Genomic DNA, 20,999 nt, shown 5'->3' with positions numbered 1-20,999 from the left:
ATATGTTGTAAAAAGCTTCAGAACACTCAGACTGGTTAATATTTCATGCCGATCTACAGAGACAACTATATTGATCTTTTAAGCATCTGCTAAACAAGACAAGGAATAAATTAGATTTTGGTCAGTTTGATTTGGCTGGTGAGTTAAATAGCTTTTAGAGCATTATCACCTTTTAACATGTTTTGTTTCCAGTTGAATAAAGTAGACTTTCAAGGCGGCATTTCATCATGTCGTTTCTCATTGCTCTTCATCTTGCCTGTTTTAGTTCAGCTGTGTTTGTGTATGTTATGAAGGGATGCAGAAACATAAAGGGAGGATATTTGCACTGTCTGCTTTATGTACCCATAATTATACCTTCTGAAGCTGCAACTTCTCTATTTGACTGCATTTTGGACCTCGGTTCCCACGATTAAGCTAATGTTTATTTACATCACAGCTGCATGCCTAGAGAATTCTCTGAATGCACTGTAAAGCTGCATCATAGATAGTCTGAGGGAAAACCAACCTTACCCCCAAGTTCCTTATGCCAGAGGACCCATTTTAATGTCTTGTATGCGCACTGGCTCTTTACAAGCTTTGGGGTAGGCAAATATGAGAAGTGATTTCCTTGCAAAAAGAGAGACAATAAATTGTTGTATCTGTTCAGATGTCTGCAAAACCATGCTGTAAACCTAATGCTAGTCGATAGGAAGACTTTTGAAGGGCCTATTTTATACTGAAATAATTTCATAACCTTTTTGTGATGATTGAAAGTTTTCAAACTTTGCAGCCAGCGCAGGCAGCAATTGCAGACCTGACTAGAACAGAGATTTGTTTATTTATTTATTGCATTATTATTAAGAAACTGAGTGGGCAGCCTTGCAATAAAGTCCTGGGATTTGCTTGTTAAACTCAAGTAAGTGTCCTAGAAATTTAATAGTCATGCAACTACACTGAAGAATGACCCATGGAGGAAGCATTGGCTAGTTTGTCTAAACTCAAATATGATTTACTGTGTTTGTTCTCTAGGAAAGCAGTACTCTAGCCTACAAGAAGTATGTAAATTAAATGTTCCATCTTAGTATAACCCTAAAATGATCTGTTTCATCTTACACACAATTTTGTTTATGAATATAGATGGGAACAATAGGACACTAGTCCTTTTAGTCTCTTGCGTTTGGTTTAATTGGTTAACTGTATTTTGCTGTATCCAGTTTAGAGCTGATATAATAGCTGTGAAAATTTCCTTTGGGGTAAGGCATTTCAAAGTTATTAGTGACTTGGGGAGGTTTGGGTGTTCCCAGAAATATCTATATTGTTATCTGAGTTTATATTTGGAGGACAAAGAAAAGGGAGAGTCAGGCAAAGGAAATAATGCAAAATACTCTGAATGAAGAGCAGGAAAGGAGAAAAGAACTTTTGGGTTTGTTAGCTTCTAGGATGCCTCTTAAAACACACTTTCCCCTTTGTTTCTGCTGCCTGTGGAGTTCACTTGTGAATTCACCTTCTAAAAATTTTTCTTCCCTGTGATTTAAAAATCTTTCATCCACATTTTGCCAACTAAATGTTTCAGGAAGTTTTAGCTATCTGAGCTCTTTTGCACTTCTCTATCTGATGTATTCTCAACTAGCATTCCTTTCTGTTCTGTGTCCCAGCAACCAAACCCCTGTGAGATGCAATGAGAGCTATGTCAGCAAAATTTCAGAGTAGCTGAGTTTAAAGCTGGCAACAGGGGGCACTGGGAGCAATTTGGAGGGGATGCATCTAACCTGTCAACATAGTCAATACTATTTTTGGAATGTCCATGTTCTTACAGTTGATCTAATAGTTTCATAGTTTCATTCAGGGTTGGAAGGGACCACAAGGATCATCTAGTTCCAACCCCCCTGCCATGGGCAGGGACACCCCACACTAGATCAGGCTGGACAGAGCCTCATCCAGCCTGCTCTTAAACACCCCCAGGGACGGGGCCTCGACCACCTCCCTGGACAACCCATTCCAGGGTTTCACCACTCTCATGGTGAAGAACCTCCTCCTCACATCCAGCCTGAATCTCCCCACCTCCAGCTTCATTCCATTCCCCCTAGTCCTATCACTACCTGAGATCCTGAGAAGTCCTTCCCCAGCCTTCCTGTAGGCCCCCTTCAGATACTGGAAGGCGACAATTAGGTCTCCTCGGAGCCTTCTCTTCTGCAGACTGAACAGCCCCAACTCCTTCAGTCTGTCCTCATAGGAGAGGTGCTCCAGCCCTCTGATCATCCTCGTGGCCCTTCTCTGGACACGTTCCAGCACCTCCACATCCCTCTTGTAATAGGGGCTCCAGAACTGGACACAGTACTCCAGGTGGGGTCTCACCAGGGCTGAGTAGAGGGGGAGGATCACCTCCCTCGACCTGCTAGCCACACTTCTCTTGATGCAGCCCAGGATCTGATTGGCTTTGCGGGCTGCAAGTGCACATTGAGAGCTCATGCTGAGCTTTTTGTCCACCAGCACCCCCAAGTCTCTCTCCTCAGGGCTACCCTCCAGCCAGTCACTGCCCAGCCTGTATTTGTGCCTGGGATTGCCTGGGATTGCCTGGGAATGCCAAACACTCTTCTCCTGGTGTTTTGTTTTGTTGTTTTTGTGGTTTTTTTGGGTTTTGTTTGTTTTGTTGGGTTATTTGGGGAATGGTGGTATTTGTTTGGGTGTTTTTGGTTTTTTGTTTGGGTCTTGTCTTCCTGAAACACTAAATTCACTGGCTTTTATCCAAAGAGAAGATAAGTCCTGAGAAGTACTGAGAACATCATGCTCTTGGGAATTCAGTAACTGACAATTAGAATGATGATTTTTTTTCTCCTTCCTAGCTACTGTGGCCTTGCTACCAGCTTGTTAACTTGAATCATAGTTGTGGGATTCCTGGTGACCAAAACAGCCTTTGTTGTCCTGCAAAATTCCAGAGCAGCCTTAGGTGGGAGAAGAAACAGCATGCTTGGAACAGCCTAGTAAGTAACTAACTTTCTATTTGCCTAAACCTCAGCAATCTGTTTGGTATAAATGCAACACCTTCAGTGGTGGCTGTTTCTTGCTGTACTACAACTGTTTCATAATGGGCATGTGCTATGGGATCATCAAGTCATATTTCTATGACACCCAAAAGCACCAAGGAGCCTTGCTAAGGATTTCCAAGTATGTCTTCAAAAGCAATGCTAATTTCTCATTGAGTTTTTGCAACCCCATTGGTCCAATAGACTTTCATTTTAGAGGTTGTCAGGCTGTTCCCATATAAATACTTCCCACTTAACTGTGAAAGGGTTTTGATGCGTGTCTAAATGCTTGTTGATATGATGAAACGTTGTCATTTCCAATGTATGTGTCACCCTTAATTACTCTTCAGATTCAACATCATGCCATGACTTGTTCTCTAGAGCTGTCCTGGAATTTCAGGTATGTGGTGGTTTTAGACCACAAATGTGGCCAACCTCACAAATGTGAGGCCAACTACAAAACACTTAAGCAAATACTAAAACTTCAAATACTAGCTAACCAGATCTTATTTGAACACTTTATGATTATTAAAGAAATCCTTCCACAAGGAAAATGATGAGGATGCAGTATATGAAACTGAGCTCCAGAACTCTGCTGCCCTCACCAGAGCCAACACTTCCTCTGAAGATGGATATCCCTTAGTTATCAATAAGAGTACTGTGTATACACAATAATTGTATTCTTGTCACTGGCATAGTGAAGAGATGCTCCCATCTGTTGAAGGTATTTTGCCTTATCCTGTGGAGAGACAGAATGCAGGTGTGAAACTGCCTGTTGTGTCACAGACACATGTACGTCCCTTGTACACTATTTCACACTATGGGAGGTTGCTTTGAAATTCAGCATGTTTGGAATAATCTATACAGCACATGATCTTGAGGGACATCACTCTTACTAGTACCTGAAACTTCAGTGGGAAAAAAAAAATCCTAAATTCTTCCTTTGTAATTAGTGAGTATGATTAGCATGTGCTACATTCCACTTAATCTGTCCAGCAAGGAGCATATTAAAGTGAAGCGATGAAAAGAGAAGGGCATGGCTTATTATTGAAGGATGTTTCCAAGTGTTCAACCACAAAATTTTTGTCCTTGAAATGTTTTCTCTGTCTGCTTCTGTCATCCAGTAAAAATAGTTCCATCTGCTAATGGTAACTTGCTGTCTAGGAGTGGCACTGCCATCACTCAAGAAAATATCTAAGTTTACCTAGTAAAACATTAGATACTGTAATCTATGAACTAGACTTATGCCCTATCTGACAAGAACATCAGTTGGTCTCAATTCCTAAAAGTTAATGTTCAGTAATAGTAGTAATAAGACCACCAGGATCTGATGTTCATGAAGTTATTTCTAACCTCCAGTCCCTCCATTCTGCTGTTCTGCTTCCCTTTGGGTGGCCAAGGCCTTAGTGCCTCAATATAAGGACTAGGAGCTTTGCCATTAGCTTCACTGGGATTAAGATCAACTTCTGCAAGTAGTAAAGCATTATGCACCTGTTGTAAGATACTTGTGTAATTAGACCAGGATGGGCTGCATTCTCCCTTCCTCAGGGAGTTATGCACAGTACCTTGATTGGAATAGGAGACAGATTTAACCTGATTGAACCATTAAATGGAAATATAAGACAATGAACATTAGCCACTTAGTTCATTTCAGAAATTCTAATAATTAAAACTGCATGTGCAATAGTAATGGCTAGTCCAGATATCTAAGAAAGAAAAATGCACCTTTGATATGTTGTGGCACAGGCATAATGAAAACATTGGGTTAATGGAGGATCTATGTAATAAAAAGTTGCCACACAGAACCTGCAGTTGGAAATATATAAACATGTTCCCCAGCAGAATTTCACTGCGTCACAATTCATTAAGAAAATCGGCAATAACTGACAAGATAGGCACAAAATGGATTTTCATGTTGCTGGGATGAAGTATGGCTCCCAGCAATTAATGGTTTTAGTCATATTAAGCAGATAAATAATGCTATCTGACATTACAGTATTTCACATTACACTAAAATTTTGTAACATTTGCTCATAATGCGACTTGAAATATGTTACCTAGGAAAAAAAAATGCTATCTCTGGAACAGTCAAACTCCATTAGAAACCTTAGGCTTGAAAAATCACAATGTTAACAGTTATGTCCCCTAGCAAAGGTTTGCGTTCCTTAAATAGTGTTAAATTTAAACCCAGAAGCTCTAGTCTCTTTTGGAGCTACTCTTCCTCAGTGCATTGAGCTTGAAAGGAAAATTTAGTGCATGAAATGTACTGTGCATTACTGAACATGGGCAACACCATGAAGTGCTGCAGAAAGAAGAGGGCAGCCTTTAGAGTGAAGTAACATGCACGATACTTGCGTTCTCTACAACAGATTTATATATTCTGCTCTATAAAAACAGCTCCCAACCTTTATATGACCCCATTGCTCCTTATTGATAAATAATTTGATTATTTTAAACCCAATTCTATGTAGCATGTCTGCCTTTTTCATAGCTGGATGGATATAGTCTACCTGAGCACTACTTCTAAAAAACCAACCGAACAAAAAAAAAGGTAAAGAGATTTTACTGTAAAATACTTTGGGTCTGAGTTTCCCATTCCTGTTTCCATGAGCAGCTGCTCTGATTTCAGCATTCTTACTTATGTAAGTATAGTTTTACACTGAAAAATGCCCAATATGTTCCAAGCAGTAATAGGAATCGAGAACAAACCCAAGTGTGATGAATGGAATGATAGTTCATGTCAGTTAGGTGATTTTGATTAAAGCTAAAGCAAGAGCATGAATGGTGAAGCAAGGGATCAGATACTGGGAACTGACTTTTGTAACTAGAGTAAGATTCTTTCTAGACTTTGTTATAATCAATTGTTTATAATTTATTTGATTTGCGTTAATATAGAGGAAGATTTTAGGTTTTATTATAACCTGTTGTTTATTAATTTGATTTGTTTTAATAGAAGTATACAAAGGCCCTAGTGAAATGTTAGGAACTAACAGCTAACAGTTGAAATATTATCACAGTATCACAGCATCACTTAGGTTGGAAAGGACCTTGAGGATCATCGAGTCCAACCTATCAACACAGACCCCATGACTAGACCATGGCACCAAGTGCCATGTCCAATGACCAAGTGCCATGTCCAATTATGAAACAGTAAGTTGTTCAAGGATGAGAAAGGAAGAGAGATTGTTACAGAAGATGTGAACACAAGAGACAGCTGTGAGAATCACAAGAACCTACGTGCAATCCATCCTTGGGAAGGACGTTGATTGCAACAACAGAGCTAAAAAGATACAATCACAAGGACTCAGCACACAACTCACCAGCTGTGCTGACCAGAACATTACATCATTGAAAGACCACCAGAAGGATGGACTAATTTAAATAAACCCACTTTTATATGCGTGTGTATTAGGAGTAGAATATGTAAAGGGGAGTTAGCTTGTGTTTAGTGTGCATTATTGCACCCAGCACTGTTTTGCATGTCTCTTATTGCCTTAAAATTGCTCTTTTCAAATTAAAACTGCGTTCAATCGACTTTAATTGGCTTTGTCATTAATAACACAAGAATACGATTTATCTCCTATGCAATGCTAATTCTACCCCAAACTCACTGAGTAACATGGAAGAAAATGTGATTGCTTGCCAAAGCTTGGATACTGGTTTTTGTTGGGACAGTCTGCATGCAGTGGATTTGGAAGTGTCATATTTAGCTGAAGGCAACAATGTTTAGTCTCAGCACCCAGCTCCCACTGAATTTCAACAAGAGTTAGCAAACAACCTTCCCTTGGGCTTCAGTGCAAATCCTTGGCTTAGTATCCAGTCCGAGCTGCACGTTCACTTGCAGGGAACAAGCTTTATTTTCCCCATCTTTCAAGGCATTGTCTCCTTAAACAGCACTGAGTGTAGAGAGAGTACTGCAATTCTATTATTAAAACATTAAAATGTTAAATTTGAGTATGAAAGGACTACTAAAAAAAAGTTCTCAAGATTGTTAAGGTCACAGAAAGCAATAAACCTCTCCAAATCAAGGTCACAAACAAAACAGATACTCTTTCACATGTGCCAAGATACAATTTTATTGCTTCTCAGATAACACTGCATTTAGGCATTTAACTTGAGAGTACTGGAAAAGCAGAAACAGTTCACTGATGTCTTATGACATTTGTCCTACTGCATATTAGAGGTAGGGACTTTTCAGAGACATTGTTGGCAATGTCCTAAGTGCACACCAAAATGCTTAATAATTGTGCTAGCAAGAATATGTAATCTCTGCCAGACACTGGTATCTAGATTTAATTATCTTCAATTGAAAGATGTTAAAAGATTTCACCACAGTTCTTATTGCCCTTATAAAAATTACACTCTTCATGGAGGTCAGTTTTGCATTGTTCCACGTTTTTCACCAATTTGTTTATTTTCTGAAGTCTATCACAATCTGAGTCTCAAAGCTTCCTCTCTCAATGGTTATGTGATCACCAGTGTGTGATGCTATACACCAAACCTTCGAGGAACTGAACCAACCCTGCTGTGGAGCTCTGATTTCCAAGCGTTGGTGTTCAAAACAAATTCTAGTGACAGCAGCTATGTATATTGGGCTTATTTCTAGCTTATTGCTTTGTTGTTGTTGTTGTTTTTAATGAGGTGAAGAGAAACAGTTGATACCATAAGTCCAGACAGTTTGTAGATGACCATCCAGTGCTGCAGGAGCTGCCACTGACCCTGTGCTTTGAGAACTACTGGCTTTAAAGGCTTGGTTCATATGTTCAAACACCATCTCTTTATGCTAACCTGTGTTAGTGTTATTGCACCTTCATAGTATCAAAATGAAGTATTGGTTTTGTTGTGCTTATTTTAAAACCAGTACATTTAAAAAGAACCAAACTTACCTAAGTTTGGTATATGAAAATATACAAGCAATAGCTCACATTATACTGTAAAAAAGAAAGCACCTGTGTGGAAAGCTTACCCCTTTCTTTGGAAGGAAAGCCACCTTCATAGTTGCTTCAGTAACACAGTTATACGTATATACATACAAAACCAGAGCTTTAGCCACATAAATCTGTCCTATAATGTGGCAGAGAAGACAGAAGGCCCAGAGGGTTGATATGTCTCATTCTTTCTCCATCACAGAACTGCTGCCATTCACACTGTGTGAACAAGACGATGGCTTGGGTAAAGTGCGAAAAGCGTGAGACAAATTATGCTCCATGTGGCATAATTCCTCCCAGGAAAGAGCATAACCAACAGCCCACAAACAATCGTACGTTATTCTGTTGTCAGGAGGAGCAGCTGTCACTATGAACTCTACAATCCTCGCTGAGGAATGCCGGCACAGGGTGCTGGGCCTCGCGTGCTGTCTCTGCACTGGGATGGGGGTTTAGAGAGAAGGGGCAGCTGTGGATGTTGCAATTGGAAAGCCGTGACCCAGAGGGTTGCTGGTTACCTTCTGCAGCACCTCTGGCCCATACCAGAAGAGAAAAATAGTGTGGAGGAAAAGTCTGTGGATCTTATGTCAAACCTTTCCTCTGGAAGAAGAGTCAAAGTGTAACTCTAAATTGTTATTTCTGTTAAAAAAGATGACTAAATAACTTAGTCTGTTTTAAATATTAGGTTTCTTTTTAATCCTAGCTGCATTGTACTATGGTAAAAGTGGGTATTCAAGGAAAATATTTCACTATTATAGATCCCTGTTTTCAGAAGTGCCTTTGTCAGGTCAGGCTCTAACCTATTAAAAAAAGTTTTTACTTTTCCCAAAATAAAACTGTAGTAGTTAAGATAGTGTACTTAGCTATGTGTAAAGAGTAAAAACCTATCTCTATGTGGTTTCTGAGGTAATAAACTGGTATATTAAAAATATATTAATACAAGTCAGTCATTTGTGAGTATGTCCCTTGCCCACTTTCTCCAAAAAGAGAGGGTGGACATGGTGATTTCGATAAAGCAGAGAAAAGGTCTGTGGCATAGTGGCTGCTGTACTATATCATAGTTCATCATGGTTTCTTGTGAGGTCCTCCCCATAATTAGTAGCTTGACTTCCAACGAACATATTCCAGTTGTCCAGAACCTCCTCTTTTGTTAGTTTTTGATCCTGGTGAGAGGAAAATACAAAAAAACCAGTAAGAACATTTTAAAAGTTAAGTAAAAGACACACCAGAACTGACTTACAAGAGCCCTGGGAAACAGTTCTTTGAAGCAGCAGACTGTGGGTTCAGGGATCATTGTAGCTGTCATGGAGAGTGAAATTTGGACCCCAGTGGAAGCTGGAATTCCCACTGGCTTCATCTAGGTCAAACTGCTAATTGAAAGTTCTTTGTAATTAATTTACTGCCAAACAGGGTCTGGGTTCTCTGGAAAGCAGTTTTGCTCTGTGGTTTGGTTTGTCCTTCTTGGCAACAAAATAGAAAATCCTCTGGTGTACTTTGTTGAAGATGGTTCTTATATTAGCAATTTACAAGCTGTCTATGCAAATTGTTCTGGCTTTTCAGGTTCCAGCTTCAATCACATTACAATTCTGAAGATCACCATCTGGGATCTACTGAACCATTCATCTCCCAGGTTAGATGAACTGGATGTACTGAGCCAGTCTTTCAGTCAAAGAAGTGTATCTGATGCCCCCTCCCTGGAGGTATTCAAAGTCAGGCTGGATGAGGCCTTGAGTGACCTGGTTTAGTGGAAGATGTCCCTGCCCATGGCAGGGGGTTTGAAACTTCATGATCTTTAAGGTCCCTTCCAACCTAAACTATTCTATGAATCTACAGAAATGTGTGTGTGGGCAGGGTTTGACTAGCCTCTATGCAATTTATCTTTTATTTTTCTCTAGCAGTTTAATTAGCATACAAAAGCCATGGTGATAAATAATCTCTTACCTAACCTAATGAAAGCCAAGGGGAATTCTAGAGCTGATAAACTGTTTTTACTACATTTACTTTGATTGTAACCCTACCAACTGAAACTAACATTGATACATTAATGCATTAGCAATTCTAGTCTGCAGAACTCCATTTGAAGTGTACTAATAAGAAAAATCATAATGAATAAATTCTTGCAAGCTGATATCATTAAGAAAAACCACAACACCTTATATAAATTTCTTAAGAAGCACTAAGTACCTTGTCTACATCAGATTCATAGACTAAGTGCCTGGCTTCAGCTAGTGCATGATCATAGTCTTGTGGGAGAATCCAGTGCTGAATTTCCTCTTTGTCCATCTTTCCATCCTTGTTGAGATCACGGAAATCTGAAAACTGCTCACGCTCTGTGATCACCCAGTCAGGCTCTGGTCCACCCTCTTCATTTGCAAACATATCAGCTGGAGAGGAAAAAAAAAAGTCTCACTGGAGTCATATTTAATTTGCAAATTATGCACAAACTTAAGACAGACTATCCATCGGAGGAAGACTAAACTTTTCACAGTGTTTCTTTGTCTAGAAAATGAAGTGTGGGCTGTTAATAGCTGTGTGCTGCTTCTCTCAGGCCTGTTTCTTCACTGCTGGTGATGCTGTCCATCCTTACATTACCTCTGTCAGGCTAACGTGAGAGGTGAAAGACATCACCCACTGAATTTCAGAATGAAAATCTTGTAAGAGTCTTTAGACAAATAGCAGTCATTAGCTTTAGTGCTAGGCTCAGTTACAGAGGAAGAAAGGAGCTCAGCAATCCTATCCTGTTCCTGCCAGTGAAATGTCTTTGTGGATAAGATCAGGCTCCAGCCAGCAGAGAATGGGTATGGAAAAAAAAAGTACAGGGAACATTTAGGAAAACAAAACTCTTTTGTCCTACTTTTGAAGTCCCTAAACAGAGCTTGAACACTTTTGTCCTACTTTTGGAAAGGTCTGTGTAAGAGGAATTCATCTTGGTAAATGAGTCCTTTTTGTAACCATGTAGTGCCACAGCATACTCCAGTAGAAGGTATTGCACAGATCTGGAGAAGTCATGAATCAGTGGTGCATTCTGTGTGAGAAACCACAGGCAGTGCACTTGTCATGGATTGGTACCTTGGGATTGAGTACCATTTATGATGTAGGATGCATCATTTGTGATGAAGGATCATATACATGAGTGGCTCTGTGCATCAGTCCTGTCCTGTGTTTAAGAAGATACCACAGTGGCAGCAGCTATCTGTATAAACAGAGTTGGGAGAGTAGCAGTGACTATTAAAAGCAAATGACATATAACCATTCTGAATGACGAGTAGTATGTCCACTATTCTTCTGGGTACCATGGCAAATCAATTGTTTCCTGTTTATCAAGCCTGTCTATTCCTTAGGCTTTCCAATTTCTATTTCTAATTAAGACTTTCTTTCTGATACTACTTCTATGCCTTTTGAGTTTGGTTTTCAAGATGCTCTAAGGAAATGTGCACCCCAGATGGATGGTCTCAGGGCCACAGGCTGGCTAGTATGTACAGGATGTATGAATTCTAGGAATAACTTCCCTTGACCCTGCAGTGTGAGCATGTACACTAGGCAGAAGTTCTCTACTGGTAGAACTGTCCAGAGGCCTTGAAACACTCTGTTACCTGCTTGTGCACAGTAAGAATTTAATTCTTTTTGCTTAACACAACTAGGAATATTTTGCCTTGCTGCCTGTGTAAAATCTAAACCAAATTTTGTAGAAGACAAAACAGGATGATGGAGGATGAGGGACAAATTTTTCTATTTGAAGGAAATCTTCAGCAGATTTCCCCATCAAATACCTGAACCCAGAGATTGAAATGTTTTGATTTATTTTTGTTGTTCCTTATAAATTACCAAAGAAGAGATTTGGTTTTGGTGGTGGTTGTTGTGTTTTATACCCACCTTCATCAAAACCAAAAAATACTACATCTGAAAGGGGAAGTAGGAATACTGTAAGCATAGTTTTCCTGAACTGATGAAGAAAACTTCAGACAACACATTCACTTTCTTTTTTCCATTTTTTAAAGTGCAAATTATATTGTTTATTTGAAGCAACTGACATGTCCCATCAATTTGATTTTTATCATCCTTGCCAATGTGGGGTGATCGTGACTAGAACATTCTATGTTCCTATCTATAGAAGACAAGAAAAAACCAGCATTCACATGGTAACAAATGTTGACAATTACCTTATAATTATATGTAGGTAATGTCAGTGAATGAACTGAAATTACTGTGGAAATTATGCTGCTCTGTTATTTCAGTCATAAATGAATAGCATTCACATTCTGAGGCTAAATATAATTTACAAGGAATAGAACCTCCCTGCCATTAATTAACGTGTGTATATTGTTCCTATTATATGTGAAGTGATCTTTATAGCACCACTAGAAACAGAAAGACTCATCTCAGTTTGCACTAATGCTTTTCTGGTGTTACTTTTTTGATTTAAAACCCATCAAAGTGAGTGCAGTGGAAGAAGTTAACTTTTTATACCAGCATGATTCTGAAGGCTAAAACATATTATGTACTGCTGATCTCCTGTCCTGCTTCTGTTTTGTTTTCATAGGTCTAAGTACAAGACAGCAGCCAACTACCTAGTGTGACTACAGCTTGTGCAGATCAACTGTGACTGATCTGCTGTTTGTGGTTCCCATTTTTGTTCTCTTTCTGTCACTGAATTAAAGCACAGCTAACTTTCATGCCCATCACTTGGGAATCTTAAATCTTAGTGCTGCTTTTGCACAGTTCACTTCTGAAAATGGACTGTGTGAAATCAGCATCTTCTGTACCTAGAAGAAAAATAATGGCATCACCATCGGAGAAGTATGGGGTTTTTTAAAGTAGGAAAATTACCATTAGATAAAACATGAAATTTCTTTTTTGCAGTGTGTGCTTCCCAGCTATTTCACGTGGTCAACCACCACTCAAACTGGGGAAGAGACTTAATTCACTTTCTGATCCTCTTGCATTTCTAACAATACCTTCAAAAAGCTCTTAATGTGGTGACGTACACTAAGGATATTCCTGTCATGAAAAATGTTATTACCCACCCTCTTAGCCAAATTATGTGAGAGTAAAAGGAGAATCTGATGATGTAAAGTGTAAGGATGCTTTTGCTGGTGTGTGAAAAGAAATTTAACTTTCTGGGTTGGATGGTTGGACTGCAGCACACAAGTGGTCAGCTTTGCGTCAAATTTTGCTGCAAGTTTGAGAGAAGATAGACAAATGGACTGGAGATTATGTAAGAAACACATTCCAGCACTTACCAATGTACTCATCTTGATCCACAAAACCATCCTCATTTTTGTCTATATCTTCTAAGGTTTCCTGAAAAATAGTTTTGCATTGAAAGGTTGAGAGAGAACTAAGCATTCTGGGTACTCATCTCTTGATCACTTAACATTTTGAGGCTTTGGCCTGCCCCTTGCATGCAGGCAAGCATGCTCTCACTGACTCCAGGGTGATTGTTGTTTATATAACACACAAATACCCTTTCATGTTGCAAAATGAACATGAAATGATGTACAAATGAACTCGACATCAGGCTTAAGTTTTAAGTTTGAGCAGATACAAGCTTGCATTAAACACTTTGCTGCCACATGTCAGCACATCTTTCTTTTTTTTGATGTAACTCCATGACCCTGTTTCTTGATTCCATTTAGGAGATAAATGCATTTAACAAGTCTGTCTTATACTGAAAGCTCTAAATTATGTGAACTTCAAGAAAGGCATCCCCTTCTGTTCCCCAATTGGCTATTACACGTGTGTCTCTTTCTACAAAACTCTGCACAGAAAGGCTAAAGAAGCACTTCAAAGCTCATCAAAAAAAAAGAAAAGTAAAAATAATGGCATTGCTTCTGCTCTGCTTACTAAGACAACGATGTTTTTCATATGCTCAAACTCCTCTGGGTGAAGGAAGGCAGTGAATTCTTCACGAGTGGCAGCTAAATCTCCATCCAGATCTGCAGTTTTGAATCGTCTTTCATCCCTAGGCAGCATTTTCTTAAAACTGTGCTGATCAGTTGCATCTTGGAACTCTTCTGGATTTTCTGCAAGTTAATCAAGGCAATCTCAGAAGCATGCTCCCCTTTAAACACATTACCACAATAAAGCATCCCAGTTTGCTGTTAGGCTCTAGAAATAGAAAGGCTTATTGCTAGGACAGCAGCTGTGTTAAAATGGAATTTCTCTGCTGTTAAGCTTTGAATTCAGAGGTTGTGTTTTGTATGATTTTTTCAAGGTGATTTATTAAATATCTCACTAAGCTTTCTGTTGTAAACCAGGATGAGGGATTTTGCAGTGTTGTAACCTTCACAGAGTCGTTTGGGGTTCTTTTAATCTGATTTTACAGCCATTGCTTAGGCAGCATTTGGAGTAGATTTGACTCACACAAGTTTTATTCTTCTCAGGCATCAGCATACAGAGCTTCAGTTTCAAAAAGCAAGCAAAACAAAAGTGGTTTCAGAAGATAGAAGGCTGACTGAAATTATCTAACTGCTACTACTCTGTTTCAGGCAACCTAACAATTATTTTCAGATTAAAACAATTACATTTTTCAGTGTGTTCAGTGGCATGAATCAAACGGTATTTGATCTCATTTTTAAAATAGGATCACTAAACTGACTTTGAACATGACAAATACTCATACCAATTTTGAAATTCACATGTTGGGAGACAAACACTGCTGAAAAAGGTAAGGCCAGGAACCACAGATGGGAATTTTAAGTGTACATTAACACAAGACCGCAATGTTCACTAAATCTGCGGGATTACAAAGAGCAAAGACAAAAGGCTCCCCGAGATTCTGTTGCAGGGACTGTGTCATGTATTTCCTTCTGCAAACGTAGTAAACTCCACTTTAGTCTCAGGTAGAAGTTGAAATTATTACTGCTACTGGAAGCTTGCTCCAGAAACTGCCTCTGTGGTAGGTAGATACTGTCTTCTCATTTTCAGTAAGTTTAAATGGTCAATTAATATTGATTTGTTGTTCTGTCAGCATTGCCCTTTAGCTTAAGTGATCTCTTACCTCCTTTTTCCTTAATTAACTTATGAGAAGCAAAGGGAATGTATCGGGGGAGGAAGATGCAGGTATATTTTTCAATATGTGTTTCTTTTGCCTGAGCTGTTAAGGACTTTCATTTGCAGTTGATCCCAGTCTGAAGAATGTTATTCTGCAAGACCTTCTTTTAATCAGTAACTGGGATAGCTTAAGTTCAGCCTATACTCTTAAGATTTTCAGAGACTGAACAAAATACTCATTATTTATGCAATTTTAAATTACAGTACCATTTTTAATGTTTAAAACAGAATATATTTCTAACTGAAGAAGACATGAATTCATCTTTGTCAGTACATTTAATAATCCCTCTATAAAACCTTCTGTGTGCTGGAGACCCACGTGGGAAAAGTCTGCAGTAAGCAACTAAGAAGTGCTTTTGACCTCTGCACGTCTATAAAATTTAATGTGATTTCCCTGAGTCCTAAATGTGACACCAAAGTCCTGTTGACTGCAAGGCATGAAATCATGCTTTATAATCTCAGTAAGATTGAAGCATATGATCTGAAAGTATTACCTTACCTAGATAATAACCATATGTGGCTTGTTTGTATTCTTCCCAGGCAATTTTATTGTCCTTGTTTAGATCATAGTCTTTCCAAACTTTAGCCACATTTTCATAGATGTAGCGCTTCTGTACCCGTTTAATCCAGGTTTTTAATTCCTCTGTTGTGAGATAGCCGTCTTTGTTGTCATCTATTCTATCCACAATCTTCCTGTAAAAAGAGACCAGCAATCCTTAAAAGCTGACAGAGAAACAAACTGCATGTAATTTTAGTAATCTCTATCTGGTCATGATTTTCCACATAAATGGAGTGCCCAGAATATACAAAGCTAGCCTACTGGCTAAGGCTTTCTGGCATTTTGCAGATTATTTTGAGGGATATGTCTCTATTCACTATCCAGTATTGCTCTGAATAACTGAAACAGAACTCACATGACCAAAATTAGTGAACAAAGTATCTGTACTTCATAGGTTGTATCCACTAACTTAGCAGGACCTCCTCTTCACTTTTGGATGCAGTGGCCACACTTGTTAAGTGAAGGACACCCTAAATTCACCTTCAGAGAAAATCTGCATGGGAATTTGCTGGAGGCAACCAGAGGAAGATTCTAGGATACATGGTCACTTTCAGTTTCTCGGTGGCTCTCCATCAGACTGACATTAGGACAGAGTGAGGTGACTGTGTAATACTGAACATGTACACTCCTGTCTCTCCATTTGTTTTTGTTTCTTCTATCTTTCCCAACAAAAAGCTGTATTGTTTGTGTTGCCAGGAATGCCTGTTACTTGCTAACACAACAGCTAGTCTGCAGCAGGTCTCCAGTCATTGCTGGCAGCTGGGATATGCCACTGTCCTCTGTAAAGCTGCTAACCTTAAGTCCTGTTGAAATCAGGAGTGAAATGTACTGGTGTACTCCTAGGGAAACTTTCACCACTGAAAAGTTCTGCACATAGCTGCAGATAAAACTGACCTGAAAAACTATGCATGTTGGTTTGGGTTTTGTTTTGCTTTGTATTTTAAAAAGGAGGCCATGCTTTCCTCTACTATTTAGGTTCTCTGTGATAAACGTCTCAAGGGATGCCTGCAATTGCTAAATGCTACTAGTTTGGGTTTGAGCTTATAAAACTGTCTCCTGTCCCAGCTACAACGGTAGACTAGATAGTAAAACCCTCTCTTTAAAGTAAGAATGCAGCTTTAATTCCACAACTTGTAGGTACACCTGTGATAGTGTTGTTATAATCTAGGCACTGGCCTGTGGGAAACTGTGGAACCTGCTCTTGGAACTGGGTCATCCAGCATCAAATCTCTTCTGTGTATCCAAATTGGGTTTAGGCTCATCAGCAGTTTTATCCCTTGTACTACTACTGCTCATGGGGTACAGCTGCAAACTGTAGTTTGACCCCTCAATGACCAACTCCCTATCATCTGAACAGCTAGTCCTCATGGGCTCAATCACATTGCCTATAGACTAGTTATACATCACTTGTAACAAGGGGTAAAAGATGGAGTTATCTTGTCTAAATCTTGATTTGAGATTCGACAGGTGAATTCCCTAAACCACCAGGCAGCCAAAGAATACACAGAAAAGCTCTCTCCAATTCAACATCCTAATTCTCCAGAGAGAAACTGGCTCTGACCAACTGGAACTTCTCAACTAGTGAAGCAAGTTTTCCCCAAGCCTTAGTTATGAAAGTGGCTACCAGAGTCAAGTAACAGCATCTGCTGAATTTCTAGCAATCTTGTGTGAGTCTGATGGTATTGAACTGAACTTATAAATATGTTATTTCTGAGCTATGGGAGAGAAAAGGGAGATGCTGGATACGCTTTCTGAAGTAGTAACATAAAAAATGACTGGAAAGCTTTTTCCCTATTGTATAAATTCCATGAGGAATTGACTGCCAAGGGTGCCTTTCATTGCATGATGGACTGTATTTGTCAATAAATTAGCCCTACAATGAGCTTGATTTAATTGGTTTAGCTGGTATTTCTTTCTATTGTTAAATGTATTAGTTACAATAAATAATTATGCTAGCAAAAATTTGGCATTTTTAGTACCATGGAAGTCAAGACTATTTGCTAGAAAACATTTCATGCCTCTTTCTCTTTATCTCTTCTTATAGGTCCATTGCATCTACGTGCACTATTTCATTCAGCTTCCCAGCTGCAGATGGGGACAAAGAAATAGTCTTGCCCACAAGCTCCCGGAGGTATGGGCAAGAAGCTATCATAGGGACTGTGGGCCCCACTTTTCAGAGTTATAATATCTGTAAAATGGCTCAGGATAATTCTAAGTTTTGTAGTAGAGCTCATGTACATTGACCAGTCTGAAAAGCCTTAGTGCCTTTATTTTAAATAGTTAATTCTCAAATACAGAAAAAATCCAGGGAGCAGGTTAACACAGAAAAAAGCCAGCTCATATGCAGGACTTGACTTGTGCAAGTGTGTAATACCTGAAAGCTTACTTTCTCCTTTTAACTGGGGTGGGATTGCAGTCAGTATTAGTTTCCCACCTTATAATAAGGAGCAAGAGGGCACAAGCAACAGGTATGTACAGACTGCTACTAGACAGATTTAAGCTGCCACTCTGTGAAGACCTCTGGTGATGAAACACAGCTGGGGCAAGGAAACTGCTACCAAGTGACTGCATGAAGACCACTTCCACTCTGCACCTGGTGTGAGTACAACTATATGTTGATAAACTCTGGTCTTGGCCTGCATAAAACCCAGAAACATATACATTTTGAGGATCTGTAATTGTTTTTTATGTTCTCTGAAAGTGACAGGCCCATTACAAATGGCAAGCAGAAAGTTCAGAGCATGGTAGCCCCACTGCCCTCCTCATTAGCCCATCTTCCATTCTCTTAATAAGAGTTCTTGGATGCTGCACCAGCATTGTCACGCTTCTCCAAGGCCCAGGTGGGTTGTGGTACTGTGCATGGGTGGGCAATGTGTGATTCTTCTCAAGCAGAATCTATGTTAAGGGCAGGCACACTCTCAGGTCACAATACAATTATAGGCTGGTATGTGCCGTGTCAAACCATGACCATACTGTGCAGCTGCTCCTTCACAGAGGCTGCAGGTAGTTGAGCATACAAGGCTTTTTCCGCATACTAGCTAGTTCGTTTCTCTTTGCTGGAAGAATGTGAGGGTAGCTTTGCATCACTGCTGTCTGGCCCTGTAATTCCCCTTCAAGCATTAGTCAATGAGATGACCAATGTGCTGTCACCCTTCCTAAGCATGGTAAAATGACTTAGAAACACAGCAGCATACACTTTGGTTAGAGCAGCAGAGTGTACATTCCTGTTTTCTCCCAGAATGCATTTAAAAATAACTTTTCATTAAATCTGTCACTTTAAAGACAGTCATGTGTGAGAGGTGGCACTGTATAAATGGGGCTGTGAAGAAGGAAGGCTTTAAACTTGGTTCACACTAATCTGGTCCGGGTAAGTGACCCAGAGGCAAGGAGCTGTAGCAGCAAAGCTCTCCAGCATTGTGTGAGGTCTGTCCAACACTGGGCAACAGCACCACAGACAGTAGCTCCCTCCACGAGGCTTACTGCTGTAGAACCAGAAAAGGCAGGAGAGAAAAACGCAAACGTGGTGAATTGTTGATTGCTGGTTTGCAAAATCGGTTTGTGCACGAAGTGTTAACCGCAGAGGCTGCGCTGCTTAGACTCGGCTACAGCGCACTGCCACATGAGCAGGGACCAGCTTCCCCCTCGGGGCCGGGGAGCTGGAGTGGTGCAAGCAGTGTCCAGCGGCCTCCAGCCGCTCTCCCTACTTCGGCCGAGCACCCACCACCCCCTGGGACACACCACATGCGGCCCCACGCCGCACCCCCCGCCGGGCCGCCTTTGCTGCGCCCGCCCCCTGCCACGTTTCCGCAGGCCCTCGCCTGCGCCTCTTACCCCAGCCGCTGCCGGCTCTCCTCCGGGCTGAGCTGGTCGAAGCTCCGCGCCTCCTCCTTGCCCAGGAAGGCCTCGTGGTCGTACTGGAAGCCTGACCGGTCCTCGTGCTGCGCGGTGCCGGGCCGCGGCCGCTCCTGCCACGCCGTCGGCTTGCCCAGGCTAGCCGGCAGCAGCAGCAGTGCCAGCGCCAGGCACCAGCTCGCCCCGCTGTCCCCCATGCCCCGCACCCCGCGAGTCCCGCCGCGCCAGCGGCTTACTGCCCTTCCTACCCTGCCCGGTGCAGACGGAGGCCGATCACGGCCCCGCTCGCTGCCACCGCCCCGCCCCGCTCCTCCCCTGGCCGGTCACGGGGGTGGGCGCGATTGGGCAGCGGCCGCCGGGAGAGCGGCCCGGCCCGGCCCGGCGCCACGTCTGCAGCGTGGTGGGGTCTGCCCGCCGCCGCCGCGGGTGTGCGAGGCGTTTGCAAAGGCGAACCGTTGAGGAAATCAAAGTGGTCCTCTTCCTCTGGGTTGTCATCGTGGCGTTCTGCGCTTACACTCTTAGGAAAACACGTCAGCACAAAGTAGCGGCTCTTTCTGTCACTCTGGGTAGTTCGTTCAGGCTATCGGGTTGATGGCTTCTGCTGTCATCCTAAATTTTTTAGGAGAGGATGGAAGTATGAAATAGTGATTCTTTTTGTTTTCAAGGTAGGTGGCAATAAGACTACAAGTAAAACAAAAAAAGAAGTGACTCTGTCTTGAGTGTTACCCTCCCAATAAAAATAAGTAGAAAAATAGGTTGCAGCACTCCCAAGAAGGATATTACTTATAGCAGAGTCACAGAATCCCAGAATGTTGGGGTGGGAAGGGACCTCGAAAGATCACCTAGTCCAACCCTCCTGCCAGAGCAGGATCACCTAGAGTAGGTCATGCAGGAACACATCCAGGCTGGTTTTGAGTGTTTCCAGACAAGGACACTTCACAAACTTTCTGGGAAGTTTCAGTGTTGTGTTACCCTCACAGTGAAAAAGTTATTTCTTAGGTTCACATGGAACCTTCTCTGCTCCAGCTTGCACCCTTTGCTCCTTGTCCTATTGCTGGACATCCCTGAGAAGAGCCCGGCTCCATCCTCCTGACAGTTACCGTTCACATCTTTATAAACATGAATGAGGTCATCCCTCAGTCTGCTTTTCTCCAGGCTAAAGCCCCCCAGCTCCCTTAGCCTTTCCTCATAAGGGAGATATTCCACTCCTTTCAGCACCTTTGTGGTTCTGCACTGGATTCTTTCAAGCATTTCCCTGAGGCTGTTCTTGAACTGAGGAGCTTGGAACTGGACACAATATTCTAGAAGTGGCCTCACTAGGGCAGAGTAAATGAGGAGGAGAATCTCTCAACCTACTAATCACAGCCCTTCCAATACACCCCAGGATACCATTGGCCTTTTGTCCAGAAGGGCACATTGCTGGCTCATGGCCACCCTATTGTCCACCAGGACTGTCAGGTCCCTTTCCTTTATGCTGCTCTCCAGCAGGTCAGTTCCAACCTACACTGGTCTATGAAGTTGTTCCTTTCCAGTTGCAAGACTCTGCACTTGTCCTTGTTGTATTTCATTCAATTTCTCCCCACCCAACTCTCCAGCTTGTCCGGGTCT

General features: G+C 41.2%; 1 protein-coding gene and 1 long non-coding RNA gene across 2 annotated transcripts in view; one reads left to right on the top strand and one right to left on the bottom strand.

Annotated features, from left to right (window-relative positions):
• The window catches only part of LOC137445823 (uncharacterized), a 45,918-nt gene extending 39,488 nt beyond the window's left edge, over nt 1–6,430 (top strand). The window contains exons 3-4 of the long non-coding RNA XR_010988495.1: nt 2,823–2,960; nt 6,020–6,430. This is a non-coding gene — a long non-coding RNA (uncharacterized lncRNA). The remainder of the gene's footprint in view (nt 1–2,822; nt 2,961–6,019) is intronic.
• A 632-nt stretch (nt 6,431–7,062) lies between these two features.
• Nucleotides 7,063–19,624, bottom strand: RCN1 (reticulocalbin 1). Its single transcript, XM_068147860.1, has 6 exons — nt 19,371–19,624; nt 15,480–15,673; nt 13,772–13,950; nt 13,168–13,228; nt 10,112–10,311; nt 7,063–9,090 (listed from the first exon to the last, which is right to left on the bottom strand). Exons 1-6 carry the CDS (start codon nt 19,586–19,588, stop codon nt 8,983–8,985), a joined length of 960 nt encoding a protein of 319 aa, XP_068003961.1. The 5' UTR covers nt 19,589–19,624; the 3' UTR covers nt 7,063–8,982.
• Nucleotides 19,625–20,999: the final 1,375 nt, after the last annotated feature.

The sequence above is a fragment of the Melanerpes formicivorus genome, unplaced genomic scaffold, assembly GCF_026170545.1.
Source record: "Melanerpes formicivorus ecotype bairdi unplaced genomic scaffold, bMelFor1.0.p_v2 SCAF_16, whole genome shotgun sequence".
Taxonomy (NCBI): domain Eukaryota; kingdom Metazoa; phylum Chordata; class Aves; order Piciformes; family Picidae; genus Melanerpes; species Melanerpes formicivorus.
This window is presented reverse-complemented; position numbering and strand designations above follow the sequence as displayed.